Raw genomic sequence first — 16,001 nt, forward strand, 5'->3', positions numbered from 1 at the left:
TCACTGACTTGATGGACATGAGTTTGAGCAAGCTCAGGGAGTTGGTGATGGATAAGGAAGCCTTGTGTGCTGCAGTCCATAGGGTTGCAAAGAGTTGGACACGACTGAGTGACTGAACTGAACTCTATATTCTACTCTTTAACTTACAGTCAATAACAAATACATGTAAGATGTAGTTATTAACAATGAAACATGAAAGAATAGTCTCCAAAGAAATATACTAGAGGAATATTTGTTTAGTTCTTTTCTAAGAGGAAAAAAATATGTAAATATAAACATGCACCAAATATTGTTATGCCACTGACTAAATGACTATACTCAATAATTAACCACTTTTAGCTTTGGGATATCCTTTGCCCTTCAAAGATGAGTTAATCTATGTTTTGCTGCTGCTGCCGCTAAGTTGCTTCAGTCGTGTTCAACTCTGTGCAACCCCATAGACGGCAGCCTACCAGGCTCCCCCATCCCTGGGATTCTCCAGGCAAAAACACTGGAGTGGGTTGCCATTTCCTTCTCCAACGCATGAAAGTGAAAAGTGAAAGGGAAGTCGCTCAGTCATGTCCGACTCTTAGCGATCCCATGGCAGCCTACCAGGCTCCTCCATCCATGGTATTTTAATTTTCCAGGCAAGAGTACTGGAGTGGGGTGCCATTGCCTTCTCTGAATCTATGTTTTAGCACTTTCCAATAACCACATATCTTTTGACACAAAATCTGTATCATTGTAATAACACTATAACTAGGTTAAGACTGTACTTGAGTAAATGTATAGATTATTTTACATTCTCCATAGCACCAATGAAAATGTTGAAAATCAATTCATGGTACACTGAATGGCTAACAATCCTGGCTTTGAGACTAAGTGACCCTGGTTTTAGTACCAGCTAAATGTCACTAGACACTTGGGCAGGTGATATAACTTTTCTCAGGTTCAGTTTTTTTCATTTGTAAAATGGTGCTAATAATACTTCATCACATAGATATTATTTGGATTAATGAAAAATATATAAATGCTTAAGTACAGTTCTTAGTGTGGACTCATGACAATAATTTCAATGTTTTGGGGGAGGATTTTATCTCCTGTGAAGGTCTCCTGTAAAGTCCAGATATGTGGAGTTAAATTTTGACAAGCTCTTGGGTGTGTCATGGTCTACTATTCAAACTGCATCATGAGAAACTCCGAAGTCCTGCTTTATTAACAGAATAACAGTAGTAATGTTATGCAATCAAAGGCATATAAGCTTGATTCATTTTTAGATTAAATGGAGTTAAAAATAAAAACATCTACTAACAGTAGTGATTGAAGTGATGAGAAAATGAAAAATTCAGAGAGTTCTTTGTATAAAACCAGAAGGCAGAGAATATTAAGCATAATCATAATTTGTGAAACTCTATAAACAAAGGTTTCAGCCACTTCTAACTATACAATATTGATAATAGTTGAAAATATAAATTAATCCCTTTGAAATATGCCAGATCATTTGGCTCTTCTTAACAAGGCCTGCCCTGAGGAGAAAGTACTTTACCAGGGCCCTAACTGCCTGCTGGGATCTGGCATTTTAACAGAGTCTAACCTACTCGAGGAAAGGAAAATATCCAGCTCCAACCAGTTCCAGACTTCTGTGTAGGGGAGGGAGAAACCCAACTTTAGCTCCCTCTAGCCATCCTGTCCACTTAATGAGGGAAAAGAAAATTGAGAAGCCTTGGTAAACTTCATAGTCCAGAGGTACAGGCTCACCAAAAGACTTAGACTTAATTATAGGACTATACTTTCCTTTTCCCCACACATTACCACTACTCTACTAAAGGCCTAGTTACCTTAATTCCCTTTACCCAGATATCATGTCCACCTTTTAATTAAAATTTAAAAGATGTACTGACAGAAAAAAATCACTGTTTAAAGAGAAGAAACATCAGAACCAGAGTAAGGCATGGCACGAATGTTCAAATTATCAGACCAGGAATTATTAAAATCTATGGTTAATATGCTAAGGGCTTTAGTGGTAACGTAGACAACAGGAAAGAAAAGAGGGATAATGTAATAAGCAAAGAGATGGAAATCCTAAGAACAAATCAAACAGTAATGGTAATGATCAAGAACAATATAATGGAAAATGAAGAATGCCTCTAAGTGGCTCATTAGCAGACTGGGAATAACTGAGGCAAGAATCTCTGAGTGCCAGGCTAGGACAATGGAAACTTTTGAAACTGAAAAGTAATTTCTTTCAAATGTGAAACAATATGATTGAAATTAGTTTGATAGACATTTAGAAAAGTACCATATACATTTTTTAAGTTTCTCAGAGAAAAAAACTATTTAGGTATCAGTTTTGAGAAGAGTAACTGCCATCCATTTTTAACATTAAATTATCACTAAGGCTTACATTCTCAGAATTCAAACACATACATGTAGTTTTGGATAATTTAGATGTAATATAAAATGTACAAAAAAATGCAGCACTAAAATCAGATACTATAATAAATTGGTTCTTCCTATATGAAATGCATAAATTAACTATTAGGTATTCTATTCTCTATTGCCAACACATTCTACTTTGATTTTTCAACTTAGGAACAATGATATTAGAAAATAATAGGATCTGATATATGGGATAAACTATCTTTCTACACAGTTTAATTGTAATATAAGCCTCTTTTATTATAAAAATCATTAATTTTTTTCAATATAAGAATCATTAGTAATTGAAATGCTAGGTTCACTCATAGCTTTCATCTAGGCATGAATGACTTATCCCTATTTTCCTATCTCAGAGTAAATGTAACAGATTTAACATATTTAACACTATATTTAACAGAAAAGAACACATATCTTCTATGGCCTTACATTATTCAAACCCTGATGATCATCTATGTCACACATGTATGAAATACATATAATATACATTTTAAACCAATGTTTGGCATCTGAGAACGTTTTCCAAACTCTGTCATAGTCAATATAAAATGCAGCTTGCTATCCAATAGCCCTTTTTCTTCCTACTAACATTCAGTTTTCTCTTAAAACTTTGTTAAAGCTTACTTTACTGTTGAAAGGAAAATTGGATTTTGAATACTGAAGTGCATAAATCTGTGTCCATTCAGCCTTGTAAACTAAATCTGATCTATATGCATACAGTAGTAACCAAAAGAGGAGAGTGGGGAAAAAAATCCAGAACAAGCAAATATTTCATTTCCTCACTAAAAATATTACTATAAATAAAAATAAATGGTGAAAATATTTCAGGTGAGTCAATAGAATGCTTAAAAATCTAATTTTTCCATCCACATTAAGTATATATAATTTTAGGCTTAAAATGTATACTATTTTATGGATTTATATTATAAAATACTATGCTTTAACTATCAGGTTTTATTAAGTATGTATACCTTTAATAACCATAATGTGGCTACCCCAAAATGTTACCTTTTCAATTACAGTATTAAAACAAAAAAGCCACATGGCTATTAAAGTTTGAAAAGTGAAGTCGCTCAGTTGGGTCGGACTCTTTGTGACCCCATGGACTGTAGCCCACCAGGCTCCTCCGTCCATGGGATTCTCCAGGCAAGAATACTGGAGTGGGTTGCCATTTCCTTCTCCAGGGGATCTTCCCAACCCAGGGATTGAACTTAGGTCTCCTGCATTGCAGGCAGACGCTTTAATCTCTGAGCCACTAGGGAAGCCCATTAAAGTTTAAGAAGTATCAAATATAACTACTAAGTCTCAAGGAAAACAATATAAGGTTTTAATCATGAAAGCCTTTTTATTTTTCTGGTTAATAGCAGTTACTTTTTATTAATGAGTTAATATTGAGACAAGATGCCTCAATATGACAAACTCCTACTCTTGTGTGGCACTGAACAGGGACTGATATATAAAGGGTATTAAGGATTTGAATGTCAAACTTAACTAAAATACCCTCTTATTGTATTCCTTTTCATCTATGGGTTTATTTGTTAAAAATAAATTGAGTAAATAAAAGCATCAAAGAAAAGGAGTAAACCTGAGAGTTAATGTGTCAAGAAAATTTATATAATTTTATTTCATACATTTTCAGATTATGAGAACTCAGATACATATTTTTTAATTGCTTATTTTGTACAAAGTTATTGCATGAGCTATGTCTTTTGTGTTTCTTTTCTCTCATTAGCATTTAAATAACATGAATTCTTAAAAACTATTTGTCTCCCTCTCAGGAGACTTTCAAAATTGAAATAGCTTCTTCAGTTTTGCACATAGTAAAATTTGGTATTAACCAGTTATTAGTTACTAATAGAAAGTAGAAACTCCAGGGCATCTGCCTATACTTAATATTTGTGAAAACACTTTGATTGTATTCAGGTAATTTCTATAGTGCTGCACAAAATTTTTTATTCATGTAGCATTCTTTCACTGATTATCATGGCACTCTATTTTACCACCTTACTGTAGTATACTGACAGACAAAGGATAGAAAGGACATTTACAGGATAAAATTATTAACAGATTTTAATTATGTAGATATAAAACACTTAACATCAGACAGTGAGAGCACAGTGTTAAGAATTATAACTACTGGTTCCCCAACTCACTGATGTATTCATTCTTTTCTAAAACCAAGCTCTATTCTCTATATAAGTTCAGTTCAGTTCAGTCGCTCAGTCGTGTCCAACTCTTTGCGACCCCATGAATTGCAGCACGCCAGGCCTCCCTGTCCATCACCAACTCTTGGAGTTCACTCAGATTCACGTCCATCGAGTCAGTGATGCCATCCAACCATCTCATTCTCTGTCGTCCCCTTCTTCTCTTGCCCCCAATCCCTCCCAGCATCAAAGTCTTCTCCAATGAGTCAACTCTTCTCATGAGGTGGCCAAAGTACTGGAGTTTCAGCTTTAGCATCGTTCCTTCCAAAGAAATCCCAGGGCTGATCTCCTTCAGAATGGACTGGTTGGATCTCCCTGCAGTCCAAGGGGCTCTCAAGAGTCTTCTCCAACACTACAGTTCAAAAGCATCAATTCTTTGGTGGTCAGCCTTCTTCACAGTCCAACTCTCGCATCCATACATGACCACAGGAAAAACCATAGCCTTGATTAGATGGACCTTAGTCAGCAAAGTAATGTCTCTGCTTTTGAATATGCTATCTAGGTTGGTCATAATTTTTCTTCCAAGGAGTAAGCGTCTTTTAATTTCATGGCTGCAGTCACCATCTGCAGTGATTTTGGAGCCCAAAAAGATAAGGTCTGACACTGTTTCCACTGTTTCCCCATCTATTTCCCATGAAGTGATGGGACCGGATGCCATGATCTTTGTTTTCTGAATGTTGAGCTTTAAGCCAACTTTTTCACTCTCCTCTTTCACTTTCATCAAGAGGCTTTTTAGCTCCTCTTCACTTTCTGCCATAAGGGTGGTGTCATCTGCATATCTGAGGTTATTGATATTTCTCCCGGCAATCTTGATTCCAGCTTGTGTTTCTTCCAGTCCAGCGTTTCTCATGATGTACTCTGCATAGAAGTTAAATAAGCTGGGTGACAATATACAGCCTTGACGTACTCCTTTTCCTATTTGGAACCAGTCTGTTGTTCCATGTCCAGTACGAACTGTTGCTTCCTGACCTGCATACAGATTTCTCAAGAGGCAGGTCAGGTGGTCTGGGATTCCCATCTCTCTCAGAATTTTCCAGTTTATTGTGATCCACACAGTCAAAGGCTTTGGCATAGTCAATAAAGCAGAAATAGATGTTTTTCTGGAACTCTCTTGCTTTTTCCATGATCCAGCGGATGTTGGCAATTTAATCTCTGGTTCCTCTGCCTTTTCTAAAACCAGCTTGAACATCTGGAAGTTTACGGTTCACGTATTGCTGAAGCCTGGCTTAGAGAATTTTGAGCATTACTTTACTAGCGTGTCAGATGAGTGCAATTGTGTGGTAGTTTGAGCCATCTTTGGCATTGCCTTTCTTTGGGATTGGAATGAAAACTGACCTTTTCCAGCCCTGTGGCCACGGCTGAGTTTTCCAAATTTGCTGGCATATTGATTGCAGCACTTTCACAGCATCATCTTTCAGGATTTGAAATAGCTCAACTGGAATTCCATCACCTCCTCTAGCTTTGTTCGTAGTGATGCTTTTTAAGGCCCACTTGACTTCACAGTCCAGGATGTCTGGCTCTAGATGAATGATCACACCATTGTGATTATCCGGGTCGTGAACATCTTTTTTTGTACAGTTCTTCTGTGTATTCTTGCCACCTCTTCTTAATATCTTCTGGTCTGTTAGGTCTATACCATTTCTGTCATTTATTGAGCCCATCTTTGCATGAAATGTTCTCCTGGTATCTCCAATTTTCTTGAAGGGATCTCTAGTCTTTCCCATTCTATCTAAGTACAATTATTCAATTTCACTCTGTTCTCAACATATCAATAAAGCCTATATTTTGAACATTATTTCCTGACAGTTTTTACTTCCAAGTATTCATATTATTGTCTTAAACAAAAGAAAGCTTAAATAATTTTTGACTGTTCAAGAGAATTCAGAAAGTTTCTACTTTTATTTCTACTTACTGGGGTTGAGATACACAATATAGAAATCAATTCAGACACTGAAAGTCAAAGTCTTCTACAATATAGCTAGATGGAAAGTACATTCTTGGGAAACATTTTTTACTGCTAATGATGGAGAGACTATTTAAATATACTTAAATACAGAAAATGTGGAAATACATTTAATAAGAACAGGACTCAATAAAGAAGTATGAAGATTACAGGTACTATATGTGAATTTAGGTTCCCAAATCCCTGATCCCAAACAGCCTGGGAGATGCTACTCTGATTTCACAGAATTACAAAGTACAAAAGTGGAAAGGATATTTAGGAGGGCCTGATTCACCCCCTTTCCTTTTGTCATGAGGCTTCTGATTTCAGAATTTGAGAGTATTCAGGATCACATGGTGCAAGATGGCAACTAGAACTTAGATCCCTTGGCTCCTAGCTGAATGAAGCTTATCCTGGTTGTAAATTAAAATGGTAATATTTCCACAGCATTACTAGAATTCTGGGGATTGCTTTCTAAGTCAGTTTATAAGTGACAGGGGAAACCTGTCACACTGCTTCATATTGTCACTTTATATTTTAGAAAGCTTATGTAAATGGCTTCCCTGGTAGCTCAGCTGGTAAAGAATCCACCTGCAATGCAGGAGACTCCTTTGGATCCCTGGGTCTGGAAGATCCCCTGGATAAGGGATAGGCAACTCACTCCAGTATTCTTGGGCTTTCCTTGTGGCTCAGCTGGTAGAGAGTCCACCCACAATGCGGGAGACCTGGGTTTGTTACCTGGGTTCAGAAGATGCCCTGGAGAAATGAACTACCCACTCCAGTATTCTGGCCTGGAGAATTCCATGGGCTGTATAGTCCATGGGGTGGCAAAAAGTCAGACAAGACTGAGTAGCTTTCACTCACTATCCACCACATCTCTTTCCTTCAGCCACACAAAATATTAACATTCCCAAAACCTAATGCACACATTTAAGAATAGTGTGCCTGTCTTCAAGTCATTCTCTTTTCCTAAAACGTGCTTCTACCATCTCTTCCAGCCCACCTATGATTCCTTCAATGTATAAGAAAGAGCTGATATGTTACTGATATGTTACTTCCTACAACCAATTTTTCTTGACCAGAATTCATTCCTCCCTTTATTGTTCTTTCACAAAACAATACTGAGAATCACCTGAAGATACTCTCATTGGCATTAAGACTGTGAAGACATTATTTCTAAACTTCAAAAGAGTACCTAACACCAAGAATGTAAAATAGCAACTTGTTAAATGGAATTCAGGACATGACTTTTTAAAAAGTATATTTCAATATTGGCAAAAATGAGTTGACAAGCATTTCAGAATAAATATATTTTCTTTTCATTTTTGAAAGCCTAACAAATCATTTGCTGGAGATTACTCATCTATTTTTCATATTTGCTGACCAATGGTGCTGAAGTTTTATTCAAATAACCTGAAATGGTTTTCTTTACAGGCACAAAATGAATGCCTACTATTGTAACTACATCAGTCAGTATGTTACTATGGGTAAAATGGGCATTTTAAGTTAAAAAAAAAAAGAATAAAAAATAAAACCAGTGTGAGATAATTTACTAAGTCACATATTTTATATGATTTATAATGTAAATCATGCATTACATGATTTCAAAAATATTTCTTAATATGAAGAAAATCTTATCAATTTAAAAGTTATTCCTAGGAAATACTTTATTCAGAAAAACACCAGATATGCTTTATGTCAAAAGATTGTCAAATACATCATCTAGTTGTCTTTACATATCTGTAAAACCAACTTAAGTAGTATCTCTGAGAAAAGGCAACTTTAGTTAAAATGGCCATTCAAATTACCATGGCTCAAAGTTTTTCCACCCTTTCTGCTTATCTCGTCACTTGTTTTAACCTATAAATAGCACCAAGTAAAGCTCTATTCATGCAGAATGCCCAGCTGGATGACACACAAGCTGGAATCAAGATTGCCAGGAGAAATATCAATAACCTCAGATACACAGGTGACAACACCCTAATGGCAGAAAGTGAAGAACTAAAGAGCCTCTTGATGAAAGTGAAAGAGTGAAAAAGTTGGCTTAAAACTCAACATTCAGAAAACTAATATCATGGTATCTGGTCCCATCACTTCGTGGCAAATGGATGGGGAAACAATGGAAACAGTCAGAAACTTTATTTTGGGGGGCTCCAATATCACTGCAGATGGTGACTGCAGCCATGAAATTAGGACATTTTTCCTTGGAGGAAAAGTTTTAACCAACCTAGACAGCATATTAAAAAGCAGATATATTACTTTGCCAACAAAGGCCCATCTAGTCAAAGCTATGGTTTTTCCAGTAGTCATGTATGTATGTGAGAGTTGGACTGTAAAGAAAGCTGAGTGCTGAAGAACTGATGCTTTTGAACTGTGGTGTTGGAGAAGACTCTTGAGAGTCCCTTGGACTGCACAGAGATCAAACCAGTCAGTCCTAAAGGAAATCGGTCCTGAATAGTCATTGGAAGACTGATGTTGAAGCTGAAACTCCAATATTTTGGCCACCTGATGTGAAGAACCAACTCACTGGAAAAGACCCTGATGCTGGGAAAGACTGAAGGCAGGAGGACAAGGGGCACCAGATGATGAGATGGTTGGATGGCATCACCAAAGTGATGGACATGAGTTTGAGCAAGCTCCAGGAGTTGGGGATGGACAAGGGAAGCCTGGCATGGGGTTGCAGAGAGTCGGACACGACTGATTGACTGAACTGAAAGCTCTATTCTTGTCAGTAAAAGAGAAACTTAAGTTGTGTATTCTTTAAAATTTACTAATGTCGTCTATCCATTTTACTATTTCCCTTGATTCACCTTTATTTTATCTAATTCATGAAGCTGCATCCATATCTCTTACAAAATATTTCCATGTGCTCCAATTTCCCAATGTCCTACCACTGACATTGTCTATATATGCATTATTATCTGGGTGATAATCTAAAAGTAATATAGACTATCCCATCAGTGATATCCCAAGGTAATTGAGTATTCAGGTTACTTTTTAATGTCTGAATCCTTGTATTACTTTCCCTCTGTAGTCTATATGTATTGGTCATTGCCCTTTATTTTTACTTGGCAGAATCTTAAATAAAAAGCACTGAGCTGTGAAATGACCACAGATACATGTGAAGATTAAAATATGTTTGGCTTAGAAATTTTGCTGAATTACTTCCTCGCGTTGTGATCATGTAGAAGTTATTTAAAGTACCTCAGGTTCACATCTTTCAATAGAGAAAATTTATGCTTGATTTCTAGGACTCATGTGAGTAAAGTGCTTTGAACAAAGCCTAGCATGTGGTAAATGCTCAATGAATTTTTAACCATCTTTTCCTTTGCTACCTTATTCTATCATATTTATTTTCTACTGTAGTTTCCTTTCCTTCTTTTTTCTCTCTTTTCCTGCTCATTCTTGCTTGGTGCCCAAAATGCACATTTCAGTTTAACAGTATGTTTATCAAGGGGATAAAAAAATCTGAATCAATTATGCAATTTGCACACATAAGTAACTGGCTTTTCATAGTTTCCAAATCCTCCTCTGTTTGCAGGGCCATCATAAGTATACAGGCACTAGAGTCGGAAATAATGCAGCATGTATTGAAGTACATCACTCACTACCTGGCCTATAAATTCTTGGTATCTTTTGTTCCTTCTTCTCCTTAATACTGGGTTTCTCCCACAGGGAAATGGAACTAAGACAAACTTCATAGGGCCATTGTGAAAAATAAAAGGATAAAATTCTCAGAGCAGTGTCTGGCAAATAGAAAACTATGAAATAAACATAATTTTTCAGACAACTCTGCCCTCTCTTTATATAATAAACCAGACATAGAAAAATTCCCAATTCATAACACCTAGGACAAAATCATTACAAGAATGATAGTAGTGAGTTTATTTGTAACTCTGTAAGTCCGTCCCTATGTCTCCTGGTTACCAGTTTGCATTAAGAAAGGCAGCCCTGTGATCAAGCCAAACACAATCACCAGAGCAGGGGCACACCTCCTACTGCTCCTTACACGATTCTTTGGCTATAATCACATAAAATCAGTGATAGTATGACAGCTAACATTGTCATTTCATTCAGAAAATGAAAAAGTGGGGCTTATAGACTACTTAATCATTTGTAAGTCTTTATAAGTTACTTCATCTACTGAGAAAAAGATATATATCTTGGAAAGATATTCTGGAAAAGAAGCTTTATTCACTTCAAAGTAACTGTGATTAATATGACATACTAACTACATTCAATGAATACTGATGTATATTCATTTTAATGAAAATAAGATAATGAAGGTACAAGCATAATCTTAGTTTAAAAGATACATTCTCAGAAATGGTTTGACAATAACTCTATTAAAACTTTAGAAACAACAAAATCACAGGCTATAAACAAACAAATCTAAAGAAACAAAAAACCTGTTAAACAAAGAAAGATCAAACTCTTACAGGAATTTTTATTTGAAAATAAAAATTTAATGAATGACTGTTGAATAACTCCTGACATAAAGGTCAAACTCAAATAGCATTATTCTAATGATTCTAAAAACAAAACAATTTTGGGTCAACTTCTCCTTTCAGATTTAAATTTGTAAATATAACAGAAAAAAGCAATGTAGAATAGTATCAGGGAGAATGTCATGAATGAGAAAAATACAGTTTCTAAGAAAAGGAAGAAAAGCTAATCCGAGTATATCTAGAAACAACTGACTGCCTCCATTGTTGCAAACAGACAAAATCAAGGTAAAAGGCATCACAGATCACCCTTTTATTTTAGCTTGCAATAAAAAATGTAGAAATAAACTGAATGTGAAAATGAGGCAAAATATATCAAAACATGTAAAAAGTCAAGTACAATCATAGCTAAAATGATGTCAATACCCGCAAAACTGTACTTAGTAAATTATACATCCTTATAAGCCTTTCAAAAGCAACTACACTCTGCTAACAAAAATCTAACCATAATGTATCTTTTTGAAAAGTTCAAAAGATATACACTACTTTAGAAGATTCATGTTTTCTAATGAACACCAAATGATATCTGTAAAATTGACTTATGGTATGATAATCTAAAGTTGTTTACATACAAATATTCAATGAGTTTACCAAATTTAACACATACACAGAAAACATTTATTTTTAAAGAAAATATTTATATGGGCACTATTCTAATACTACTATATATAAACAATATATTAAAGAACAATTACTAATTTAGAAGAAAGTATTTTTATATATCATTCCACTGATTACCAGTTCTAATTGTATTTTAATCTTTTCCATAGGATTTAAGTTTTATGCTAAAATTCATACTTAAAACATTGAACAATTTTAACTATTATAATACACCCTAAAAACCCAGCAGAATAACAATTTTGAAAGATATTTAAACTTACCCCATTTAATGGATATGTTTTCCATCCTAGCTCTCCCAGCACAGTTGTTGTATCAAGCAACACAACTGGAATCAAATAAACAACAAAAAAATTTCTTGCATGAACTTCTTAATTGATGTAAATAGAAACTAGTTATTTAAATCACTATCAACTACCTTTACTATTATTCCTTGAATTAGTTTTAATAAGTTGCATGACTTACATAAAATTATTTATAAATACTAAAGCTTAATATATAATAATATTGAAAGTGAAAGTCACTCAGTTGTGTCTGACTCTTTGCGACCCCAGGGACTATACAGTCCATGGAATTCTCCAGGCCAGAATACTGGAGTGGGTAGCTGTTCCCTTCTCCAGGGGATCTTCCCAACCCAGGGATCAAACCCAGGTCTCCCACATTGCTGGTGGATTCTTTACCAGATGAGCCACAAGGTAAATATAAAATGAATGTGGTAGTTACATATTAATTTAAAAATAAGAAACATGTGTTTAATAACACTAAATGAAATGGAATAACAGAACTAACACAGTCATCTTTAGTAAAAATGATAAATGTTGGAAGAGGTAAGCAAGAATACAACCACCAGATGACCCATAAGCAGGACCTTACCAATGGATGGGAGGCTCTTGAGCTCCTCGCCTGTCCTTAGAATGTACACTCTGCCTATCATTCCCACAGCAGTAGCTGTTCTAAGGGCAGAGCCTTGAGAGGGTAAGGTGCTGCTGAAACCATCTGTATTGTGCATATGACTAAACCCTGTTGAGACCTCTAGGACTCTGGTGGTCAAGTGCAGAGGCCTACTTGTTTGGCAGCTGTATAAGACAAGTCTTGTACATATAAGACTACTTATTAAACCTGTCACCTACCAATCTGGAGTGATCTGCTCCTTCCTTTGCTCTGTCCTTGCCCCATGTGAGTATGGGGCCACTTTGCAGACCAACAGTGAAATGACTACCTTTGCTTTCCCTCTCATTTATAAAAATAGTCCTTTTTTTTAACCATATTAAAGAAAGAAAAATTTTAAAGCAGGTCTGTATATTTTCTTTCTGTGTTTTCTTCTATATGATTGGCAACTCATTTTGAATAAACATATCTTTAAAGCATGGATTACATTTTTATTGTATGTGCTAGTATACTTACTGCTAAAGGAAGTAAAAGCCAAACAAAAAACATATACCTTTTTCCCTGACCAAAAGTAACTCATAATCTGGTTGGGAAGACATAAAAACAAATAATCAGGACATATTCTCTTAAATTCTAAAATTGTAGACTACACAATAGCTTAACAATTAAATTAGGCTAAGGCTAAATGGATATGAGAGTTGGGCCTTAAAGAAGGTTGAGCACCCAAGAATTGATGCTTTCAAACTATGGTGCTGGAGAAGACCCTTGAGAGTCACTTGGACTGCAAGGAGATCAAACCAATGAATCCCAAAGGGAGTCAACTCTGAATATTCATTGAAAGGACTGGTGCTAAAGCTGAAGCTCCAATACTTTGGCCACTGGATGCAAAGAACTGATTCACTGGAAAAGACACTGATGCTGGGAAAGAGTGAAGGCGGGAGGAGAAAGGGACAACCGAGGATGAGATGGTTGGAGGGCATCATCAATACAATAGATATGAGTTTGAGCAAACTCTGGGAGATAGTGAAGGACAGGGAAGCCTGGAATGCTGCACTCCATGGGGTTTCAGAGTCAGACATGACTTAGCAGCTGAATAACAACAACAAAAAGCCTGCATGGAGGTCTGAGATGATTTCATAAAGGAAATGCAATTTGGTCTGGGCTATGACGAAGGGGTCTTTAATCACATGTGCTGAGAAACAGATTTATTTTAGAATACCTTCTATAAAGTCACTGAGATATAACTAAATTAGTTCTCAGTTGCTGGAGTGGGAAGTAGGAGTGGAAAATATTTAGGGGAATTAAGAGGACAGAAATGAGTCTAGAAAGATAAATGGAGATCAACTGGGAAGTATCTTGGTAGTGTTTCTACCAAGTTAATGTGTTCAGTTCAGTAGCTCAGTTGTGTCCGACTCTTTGTGGCCCCATGGAGTACAGCACACCAGGCTTCCCTGTCCATCACCAACACTTGGAGCTTGCTTAAACTCATGTCCATCGAGTCAGTAATACCATCCAACCACCTCATCCTCTGTCATCCCCTTCTCCTCCTGCCTTCAGTCTTTCCCAGCATCAGGGTCTTTTCCAATGAGTCAGTTCTTCACATCAGGTGGCCAAAGTATTGGGAGTTTCAGCTTCACATACGACCCATATTTTTAACTTCTATCACCAAATCCCCAGTAAGGTCATGGACCAAACAGTAAGAAACAGTGCTTTGGTATCTCAAGTTTTATTTTATCTAGCTAAGAAAGTGGAGGGTTTTTAGTTGTTTAAAAAAGTGCCATTGGAAATGGGTTATTTGCTATCTGTTGTTTGGTGTTTATGGTAAGGATTCTGTGATTTTATTTTTTATTTGAATGACTGTATACTTTATTGATTTTTAGTATGAAACCCTGCTTAAAGTTCTGGGATAAACTCTGCATGCTCATTGAGGATATTCTTCCAATATATTCACTAAGCATATATTTGTAAAACAGCTGCAATCATTTAATTAATTTTAATTATGCAAAATTCTCAAATACTTTAAAATCTGGAGAAAACAGTACAATGAACTCTCATTGTATTAATTACCCTGCCTCAATTGTTAAAAAACCTATAGCCAATCTTATTTCATCTATACTTGCATACCTACTCTTACTGCAAGATTTCTTTGAAGCAAATTCTAGTAATCATCTAATTTCATCTGTAAAAATTTCAGTATGTATATCTAAGATAAAGATTCCTCTTAATATAACTATAGTATCTCAATTCATTACTATAAATAGTATGTATTAATTAATATCATCAAATATCCAGTCAGTGTTCAATATTCCTATGGTCCCAACTTATTTTAACAGAAAATCAAGATCTTTAGAAGTTGTCCATACATTACAATGAGGTCTTGTTCTCTTTATTTTTTTTTATTTTATAGGCCCCCACTTTTTCCTTTTTTTTAAAGTTAGGTTTACTGAGGTATGATTTACTTACAATAATATTCAGCCTATTTAAATGAGCATTTCTAGGAATTGTGACAAACTCCAATATCATATAACTACCACTACAATCAAGCTATAGAATATTTCCATCACCACCAAAATTTCCCATGTGATCCTTTATGGTAAATCCAGTCCCCTCAATAATTCCCAGAAACCATTAATCTGACCTCTTTCCCTTGATTTTCATTTTCCCAGAATGTTGAATGACTGAAATCATACATAGGATGAAATCATATGATGTGTTTTGAGCCTGCTTTCTTTCACTCAGCATAACACATTTGAGATTCATTTATGTCGCTGTGTGTATGAGTGTATACAGCTGAACACTCAGTCCCTTTTTATTGCTGAAAAGTATTATATAGAATGGAATTCCCTAGCTGATGAATTTTCATGTACAGATTGTTATACAAACCGAAGTTTTCATTTCTCCATTGTAAATATTAATTACTGAATTACATAAAGAATGTTTATTTTTAAAGAAACTGTCAAACTGGTTTCCAAAATGGCTGTGTAGTTTTATATTCCCTTTAGTAGAATGTATGATTTTCTGATTGTTCCACATCTTTACCAGAACTTGGTACTGTTCAGTTTTTTTTTTTTTTTTAAGGCATTCTAACAGATGTACAATAGTATCTCATTGCTGTTTTAACTAGCCAGTTATCTTTTTCACTACATGAAATAAAATTTACTAGAAAAAAATTTGACCCACAAAAGTAGTTTTATCACACATTCTAGATTTTCCCTTTTGTGAGAAATCACTGAACATACTTCCCCATTCTCTGTATTTTCTTTAAATTGGTAGATATATTAAGTGGCTTGACCAGATCAAGGTTCCATTCATTTTTTATGTTTTTTTAAATTAGTTCATTGGTGGTGTTTTATAGTCCTTACACCAAATCAACGAATATATCAGTGTTTACTAGGGGCATGTAAAAAGGACTCAAGAACCAACTGGCTT

At 35.4% G+C, this 16,001-nt stretch overlaps 1 protein-coding gene across 1 annotated transcript in view; it reads right to left on the reverse strand.

Annotated features, from left to right (window-relative positions):
• Nucleotides 1-16,001, reverse strand: part of LOC120853068 (ephrin type-A receptor 6-like) — a 194,446-nt gene that overhangs the window by 106,574 nt on the left and 71,871 nt on the right. Inside the window, exon 2 of the mRNA XM_040226681.1 lies at nucleotides 11,948-12,012. Coding sequence (XP_040082615.1) covers nucleotides 11,948-12,012 — 65 coding nt within the window. The remainder of the gene's footprint in view (nucleotides 1-11,947; nucleotides 12,013-16,001) is intronic.

The sequence above is a fragment of the Oryx dammah genome, unplaced genomic scaffold (genome assembly GCF_014754425.2).
Source record: "Oryx dammah isolate SB20612 unplaced genomic scaffold, SCBI_Odam_1.1 HiC_scaffold_2, whole genome shotgun sequence".
Taxonomy (NCBI): Eukaryota; Metazoa; Chordata; class Mammalia; order Artiodactyla; family Bovidae; genus Oryx; species Oryx dammah.